Source organism: Gekko japonicus, unplaced genomic scaffold (genome assembly GCF_001447785.1).
Source record: "Gekko japonicus isolate JY-2015 unplaced genomic scaffold, Gekko_japonicus_V1.1 scaffold3220, whole genome shotgun sequence".
In the NCBI taxonomy this organism is placed as follows: domain Eukaryota; kingdom Metazoa; phylum Chordata; class Lepidosauria; order Squamata; family Gekkonidae; genus Gekko; species Gekko japonicus.
In genome coordinates this window covers 111,391-119,995 of record NW_015166523.1, presented here as the reverse complement: position 1 = coordinate 119,995, position 8,605 = coordinate 111,391, and the positions used below count along the sequence as shown (strand labels likewise).

General features: G+C 48.6%; 1 protein-coding gene across 1 annotated transcript in view; it reads left to right on the top strand.

The window, feature by feature from the left end:
• The first annotated feature begins 1,834 nt into the window (after nucleotides 1–1,834).
• Nucleotides 1,835–8,605, top strand: part of LOC107111327 (zona pellucida sperm-binding protein 3-like) — a 20,671-nt gene continuing 13,900 nt past the window's right edge. Inside the window, 1 exon segment of the mRNA XM_015412290.1 lies at nucleotides 1,835–2,248. Coding sequence (XP_015267776.1) covers nucleotides 1,835–2,248 — 414 coding nt within the window.

The window sequence follows — 8,605 nt, the reverse complement described above, 5'->3', positions numbered from 1 at the left end:
GTCTTGGCTGGGTAAAGAAGCCAACCTGCTCTTTTTCCTCCTTGAAAAGTGAAGAATGTTCAGTCAAACCTTTCCTCTTACAGTGGTCTCCTTGGTTCAAGTGGGTAGCCGTGTTGGTCTGAAGCAACAGAATGAAGGCTGAGTCCAGCGGCACCTTTAAAAACCAACACAATTTAATTCTGGGAATAAGAATACTTCTTCAGATACCCAGAATTAAACTTTGTTGGTCTTAAAGGTGCCGATGGACTCAAACTTCGTTCTAGTGATCTAATTGGACTTACTGTCGAGTAAATCCACCCGTAGGCATGTAACAGATACTTTCACATTTGCAGGTTACAGACAGATAGAATTGGCAAGTACCAGTTCTGTGTTGCACCATACAATGAACCAGAGCTGGATTTGGGAGACCCAGGTTCGAATCCTGACTCTGCCACGAAACGTTGCTGGGTGGTTTTATTCAACATAGAGAAGGAGAAGAAGAGAAGAGATTGGATTTATACCGCGCCCTTCACTCGGAGTCTCAGAGCAGCTTACAAACTCCTTTCTCTTCCCCTCCCTAACCCCTCCCCGCATGACAGAGTGAGCTCCCGTCTCTAGTTCCAGGTCCTGCCAACCTAGCAGTTTGAAAGCAAGAAATTGCAAGTAGATAAATAGGTACCACTTTGGTGGGAAGGTAACAGCGTTCCGTGCACCTTGGTGTTTAGTCATGCCGGCCACATGGCCACGGAAATGTCTTTGGACAGCGCTGGCTCTTTGGCTTTGAAATGGAGATGAGCACCACAACCCTAGAGTCGGACTCGACTGGCTTTCGAGCAATGGAAACCTTTACCTTTACCAATGCCAGGGTGGTGTCAGGTTAGAGTGCCAGAATAGAATCTGGGAGACCCAGGTTCGAATCCCCATCCTGCCTCAGAAGCTTGCTGGGTGACCTTGGGCCAGTCATATGCTGTCAGCCTGAGCCCGCCTCACAGGGCTGTTGTGAGAATAAAAGGGAGGGGAGGGGAGGGGAACGGTGTTTAATGCTCCCTCTAAGCCGTGGAGGCTTGGTGAGCAAAAGTTCTACTTTGTGTGCGGCTGGCATTAAAGTTATGAGCGAGCGATTTGGCTGCTGCGTGAATCAGTTCGATCTGGAGCCATCCTTCCTGAGCGAAGACAAAAAAATGTGTGGGCCGGAGGCTTAAAAAACCTGTGAGCTCACACTAACTCAGCGTAGGGGGAGCAGTGATGGATGTTAGCTGCTTTTGTGGGTTCCACTGGGGAGAATGGGAGGGTGTGTGAATGAAGGAAATAATGCAGGAGCTGCGGTGGCTCAAGTGGTTAAGACGCTGAACTGCAGGCTGTTGGAAGGCCAGTAGTTCAGCAGTTCGAGACCCGAGTTGCCGCATGACGGAGTGAGCTCCCATCTCTAGTTCCAGCTCCTGCCAACCTAGCAGCTCTGGCATTTAGTCATGCCGGCCACATGACCACGGAAACGTCTTTGGACAGCGCTGGCTCTTCGGCTTTGAAACGGAGACGAGCACCGCAACCCTAGAGTCGGACTCGACTGGCTTTCGAGCAAGGGAACCTTTACCTTTTACCTACTAATGCAGGCAAAAGCCTGTTGTAAGTGTTTTCAGAGTGTGGCTTAAAGCAAGCACTGCAGAATCCGGACTGTCTGCAGCTGAGCTTGATTTCCTATCAGTCCTTCCCCTGCCCTGCCCTTGGAAGAAAGGCAGACTCATTCTCTCCCAGTCCTAACCTCTAGCAGCTGTGAAAGGTCCGGAGTGGCAGCATATAAGGACCCCCTCGAGGGCTGCTTCTCTTCTGAAGGGCTTTGCTTGATCCAGCAGGTAGGATGGGCGGCTCAGGGCAGCTCAGCGTCGCCGTGCTGTGCTTCACAGCCACCTTAGTTGCCTCTTACAATCCTTGGGATTTCTCTGGGAGACACGTGGGCCTCTTGAGCCGTCCCAGAACGGCTGCTCCTGAAAGGCAGCTTGTGGATTCTCCTGTCTGGTCCCGTTCCAATTCCTGGGCCGTGGTGGACGTCTCCCAGCCGAGAGCTTTGTCCGCCTTGACCCCCGTTTCGGTGCAGTGCGAGGAGGCCCAGTTGGTGGTCATGGTGAAGAGGGACCTGTTTGGGACGGGGAGGTTGGTCCAAGCGGCCGACCTCAGCCTGGGCGCCTCCGGCTGTAAGCACACCTCCCTCGACGCTGCCAAGGAGACGGTGGTCTTTGCAGCTGGGCTCCACGAATGCGGTAGCACCTTGCAGGTAAAGTTGCTCCCCCCCCTTAATGCTATCCCATTTAGCGTGGACAACTCTGGGTTGGGGACATTTTTGGAGGTCTGAGGGCAGTAGACTGGGGGGAGAACATAAGGAGAACTCTGCTGGGTCAGTCCAATAGTCCATCTAGTCCAGCCTCCTGTCTCACACAGAGGCCAACCAGTTCCTCTGGAGGGCCAGCAACAGGGCAGAGAGGCCGAGGCCTTCCCCTGATGTTGCCTTTCGGCACTGGGATTCAGAGGTTGAGTGCCTCTGAATGTGGAGGTTCCCCTCAGTCACTATGGGTAGTAACCATTGGTAGACACCAGTTTGGTGTAGTGGTTAAGTGCGTGGACTCTAATCTGGGAGAACCGGGTTTGATTCCCCACTCCTCCACTTGCACCTGGCTGGATGACCTTGGGCAAGCCGTAACTCTGGCACAGCTGTCCTTGAAAAAGAGCAGTTTCTGTCAAGAGCTCTCTCAACCCCACCCACCTCACAGGGTGTCTGTGGTGGGGAAGGGAAAGGAGTTTGTAAGCCGCTCTGAGACACCTTTGGGTAGTGAAGGGCGGGGTATAAATCCAATCTCTTCTTCTCCATGAATCTCTCTAACCTCCCTTTTAAAGCTGTTCATTCCTGTGGCCCTGACTACATCCTCTGGCAGTGAGTTCCACATTTTAATGACTTTCTGTGTAAAGTTGTGTTTCCTTTTGTCTGTCCTGAACCTACTGACCATCAGCTTCTTTGGATGGCCTCAAGTTCTAGCACTGAGGGAAAAGGAGAAAAGGTTTGCTTTGTCCACTCTCTCCACCCCATGCGTCATTTTACAAACCTATATTATGCCCCTCTTGCTTTAGTTGTCTCTTTTCTAAACTGAAGTCTTAGACTCTTCAAAGCCTTTCCTCCTAGGGAAGGTACTCCACCCCCTCATCATCTTGGAGTATCACCTTGGCGAGAGCCAGTTTGGTGTAGTGGTTAAGTGTGCGGACTCTAATCTGGGAGAACCGGGTTTGATTCCCCACTTCTCCACTTGCACCTGCTGGTGTGACCTTGGGTCAGTCAAAAGCTCTGGCACAGCTGTTCCTGAAAGAGCAGTTTGCGTCTGTTGTGGGGAGGGGGAGGGAAAGGAGTTTGTAGGCTGCTCTGAGACTCCAAGTGAAGGGCGGGGTATGAATCCAATCTCTTCTTCTTTTTCTTCTTCTTGGTTGTCCTCCTCTGTACTTTTTGGAACTCTGCAGTATCCTTTTTGAGATACGGTGACCAGAAACTGTATTCTAAATGAGGCCAGAAACCGTATTCTAAATGAGGCCATACCACAGATCTATCCGGGGCATTATACTATTGGCCATTTTATTCTCAATCCCTTTCCTAATAGTCCCTAACACTGAGTTTGCCTTTTTCACACTGGGTTGACACTTTAATTGAGGTATCTACTACGAACATGAGATCTTTTTCCCTTTCTGTCTCAGCAAGTTCAGACCAATGCAGCCAGTTTGGTGTAGTGGGTTAAGTGCGCGGATTCTAATCTGGGAGAACCGGGTTTGAGTCCCCACTCCTCCACTTGCACCTGGCTGGATGACCTTGGACAAGTTGTAGTTCTGATAAGAGCTGTTCTTGAAAAAAAGCAGTTTCTGTCAGAGCTCTCTGAGCCCCACCTACCTCCCAGGCAGTGTTCCCTCTAAGCTGAGTTAGTGTGAGCTAGCTCACAGATTTTTAGCCTCCAGCTCACACATTTTTGTCCTCACTCAGGAAGGATGGCTCCAGAACAAACTAATTTATGCAGTAGCCAAATCCCTCGCTCACAACTTTAATGAAAGTAGCTCACAAAGTAAATGTTTTGCTCACAGGACTCCACAGCTTAGAGGGAACATTGCTCCCAGGGTGTCTGTTGTGGGGAGGGGAAGGGAAAGGAGATTGTAAGCCGCTATGAGACACCTTTGGGTAGTGAAGGGCAGGGGATAAATCCAATCTCTTCTCTTCTTCTTCTTCTAAGCTGTGGACTCGTGTGAGCAAAAATTCCACTGCGCGAGCTACTGCCATTAAAGTTGTGAGCGAGCGATTTGGCTGCTGCATAAATTAGTTTGCTCTGGAGCAGTGTTCCCTCTAAGCTGAGTTAGTGTGAGCCGGCTCACAGTTTTTTAGCCTCCGGCTCATACATTTTTGTCTTAGCTCAGGAAGGATGCAGCTCCAGAGCAAACTAATTGATGCAGCAGCCAAATTGCCTGCTCACAACTTTAATGCCAGCAGCTCACAAAACAGAATTTTTGCTCGCATGACTCCACAGCTTAGAGGGAACATTGCTTCTGGAGCCCCATCCTTCCTGAGCGGAGACAAAAATGTGTGAGCCGGAGGCTAAAAAACTGTGAGCTGGCTCACACTGTCTCAGCTTAGAGGGAACACTGGTTCAGACCTCTTTAGCCTATACCTGAAGTGGGGAATTTTTTTTGTCCCAATGTACTGCAGGGGAGGAAAGAGAACTAAGCAGGGATATGATGCCATAGGGTCCATTCCCTGAAGGCGCCACTTTGTCCAGGGGGACCGAACTCTGTGTCTTAAGCTGGTTGGGGCTGTCACTTTTAAACAATACTTTGTGCCACAGAATGGTTTCCCATTCCAGTTAACAAATTCTTTGCACCGCGGAATGAGTTAAAGTAATGATATTTGTCTGTACCTTTAATGTGGTAACACCCAGGATAAAATACACATATCTACTCTGCCATTCACCTCTTCCTAAGCATAAATTGGAAAAAGCATGTAAAGTCCCTGTCTACTTTTAAAGCCACAGAAAAATGAGAAAAAGAGGAGGTGGAGAAGGAGATTGGATTTATACCCCGCCCTTCACTACCCAAAGGAGTCTCAGAGCGGCTCACAAACTCCTTTCCCTTCCCCTCCCCAAAACAGACACCCTGTGATGTAGCCGGAGCTGAGAGAGCTCTTGACAGAAACGGCTCTTTTTCAAGAACAGCTCTTATCAGAGCTACGGCTTGCCCAAGGTCATCCAGCCAGGTGCAAGTGGAGGAGTGGGGAATCAAACCCTGTTCTCCCAGATTAGAGTCCGCACGCTTAGCCACTACACCAAACTGGTGGAGCCTTGAGAGGACTAGGGTTGCCACCTTTAGGTTGGGAAATTCCTGGAGATTTGGAGGGTGGAAGAAGAAGAGATTGGATTTATACCCTGCCCTTCACTTGGAGTCTCAGAGGGGCTTACAATCTCCTTCCCCTCCCCCTCCCCACAACAGACACCCTGTGAGGTAGGTGGGGCTGAGAGAGCTCTTTCAAGAACTGCTCTGAGAGAACTTGTGACTGACCCCAAGGTCACCCTAGTTCTATTGTGACCCTAGCTATGGAGATGGGATTGCAGTGAACTGGCTCAAGGTCTTCTCGGCTACTGGAAGTTCAGGTCCTTGAACAGTTTCTATCCTGGCTTATTTTTATGTACGATATCTGTATCTCACCTTTCTAGAGAGCCAGTTTGGTGTAGTCGTTAGGAGTGTGGACTCTAATCTGGGAGAACCGGGTTTGATTCCCCACTCCTCCATGTACAGCTGCTGGTGTGACCTTGGGTCGGTTACAAGTTCTCTCCGAGCAGTCTCTGCCAGAGCTCTCTCAGCCCCACCTACCTCACAGGGTGTCCGTTGTGGGGAGGGGAAGGGAAAGGAGATTGTAAACCGCTCTGAGAGTCCTTTGGGTAGTGGAAGGTGGGGTAGAAATCCAATCTCTTCTTCTCCTTCTTTTACCTCACAGGGTGTCTGTGGTGGGGAGGGGAAGGGAAAGGAGTGTGTAAGCCGCTCTGAGACATCTTTGGGTAGTGAAGGGCGGGGTATAAATCCAATCTCTTCTTCTTCTTTTACCTCGCAGGGTGTCTGTTGTGGGGAGGGGGAAGGGAAAGGAGATTGTCAGCCGCACTGAGACTCCTTTGGGTAGTGAAGGGCGGGGTATAAATCCAATCTCTTCTCGTCTCTCTCTCTCCTTCCTTTACAAGGGGCGCCAGGTTCGCTTAACAATTAAAAACATACATAATCAAGTCATATTTTAAAACCATTAAAATCAACCCCTCCCCAAACATACAGGGTTAAAATGAATTCTTATGTATCTGCATTATTTAGATCCTGACCTTCTCTCCCAATGGGAAGCCAGAGCAGCTGACGTTGCTCTCCTCTCCTACATTTTATCCTCACAACAGCCCTGTGAGGTAGATTCAGGTGGGCAGCCATGTTAATCTGAAGCAACAGAACAAAGTTTTGAGTCCAGTGGCACCTTTAAGACCAACACAGTTTAATTCTGGCCCAGACTTACACTTTGTTGGTCTTAAAGGTGCCACTGGACTCAAAACTTTTGTCCTGTTGCTTCAGACTAACCCGGGTATAAGCTTTTGAAGCATGCACACTTCTTCAGATACATACACATGAAAGTTCATACCCAGAATTAAAACTTTGTTGGTTTTAAAGGTGCCACTGGACTCAGACTTTGTCCTGTGAGCTGGGTTCGGCTGAGAGTGTGTCCCTGGCTCAAGGCCACCCAGCAAGCATCCATGGCATGAGTGGGGATTCCAACCTGGATTTCCGAGACCCTAGCGGTCCAACACTTCAGCGACCACATCACGTTGGCCCTCTAAGAGCTTTAAAAACTGAATTAAGATACTTTCTCTTTTTTTTTTTGCCATCAACTTGGCCTTGGCTAGTATTTGGAAGGGCGACCTCCAAGGAATACCAGGGTTGTGACGCAAAGGCAGGCAACGGCAAACCACCTCTGAAATGTCTCTTGCCTTAAAAACAAGTCTAGCTCACCGCCTAGTGGTACATAACACTAAAGAGCTAGAACTTCTGACTGCCTGACAGTCTTAGGGTCTCCTGGCTATCCTACACACAATGCCATACGATGATTATTATTAGAACAAATTTAGAATCCATTGGCCACTTTAAGACCAACAAAATTTTATTCAAGGTATGAGCTTTCATGCGCATGCACACTTTTTCAAATAACGTTGAAAACTTAGACAGGGGCTGAATAGCAAATTAACATGTAACATGATGAAGATGTGCAAAGACGAAACTAAATGACAAGTGAAGGTTATAAGTTGAATTGTTGTAAAGCAACAAATATGTCAAAATAGCACATAAATGTGTAAAGATATCTTTTCTAATTGTGGAAAGTCAAGTGATACACTCCATTCTCTCCTCTTAGGCATGGAGGTTATCAGGGGTCATTTCGTAGAAAAAGAGGTGCAGGAGCTCATTAGCATAACACATTTGCATATGCTACACCCCCTGACATCACCGGAAGTGTGACAGAAGGCAACACCCACCGCTCAGGCGCCACGGGACTGTTTTCGATTGCTAGCTATTGGGGTTAAGTGGGGGGGGGAGACATGCAGATCTGTCCTTGCAGAGGAGGGAGAGCTTGTACCTGAATAAAATTTGGTCTTAAAGGTGCCAATGGACTGTTTTGGATTGCTAGCTATTGGGGGGGGGAGGACTTGTAGATCTGTCCTCGCAGGGGAGGGAGAGCTTGTACCTGAATAAAACTTGGTCTTAAAGGTGCCACTGGACTGTTTTGGGCCAGGGGGCCGGGGAAGCTCTGCAACTTACCTGGCTGCTTCTTGCTCTGACTGAGGGCTGCTGGGAGCAGGGGGTGGGGCTTGTTACATGTGCCTGCCCCCTGGGCTCTTTACTGCCGGAGCTCCACTCCTGTGTGCTCCTGCAGGAAATGACTCCTGGAGGTTATTATTGTTACTGACCAGGTCCAACATGGTTTAGCTTCCGAGATCAGGCTAGCCTGGGCTATCCAAATGTGAAAACACTGACTGGAAACGAGTGATCATTAAGAGAATGCCAAATGAAACAAAAAAAAATACACTGGCTGGCGGAGGATGACAACCGAAGGGGACAGACGGGGCTTAGTGTCTCTCCAATTAAATAGGTGTTCCATTTAAATCCAAGTATGCAAATGGATCCTTGGTCTCTTAAGCTCAAAAGCGTGGGCTTTAGTAAAGCGTTTCATTTTGCTTCAGTGAACATGCCATGGTTTTTAATAGTGGGACAAGATACATCTTGAGATATAAGCCTGTGAAGGTTAAAATAGAACATCTATACATTCTCAAACACACAATTAGGTGCAACAAGATGTGGCTTAACAAAGTTTTGAGTCCAGGGGCACCTTTAAGACCAACAAAGTTTTATTCTAGGTATAAGTTTTGTGTGCACGCATGTGTCGTCAGAGGGGGTCATTTTGTAGTAAAAGAGCTGCAGGAGCTCATTAGCATAACATTAGCATAACTTATTTGCATACGCCACACCCCCTGTCATCACCAGAAGTGTGTCAGAAGGCAACACCCACCCCTCAGGCTCCACTGGACTGTTTAGGATT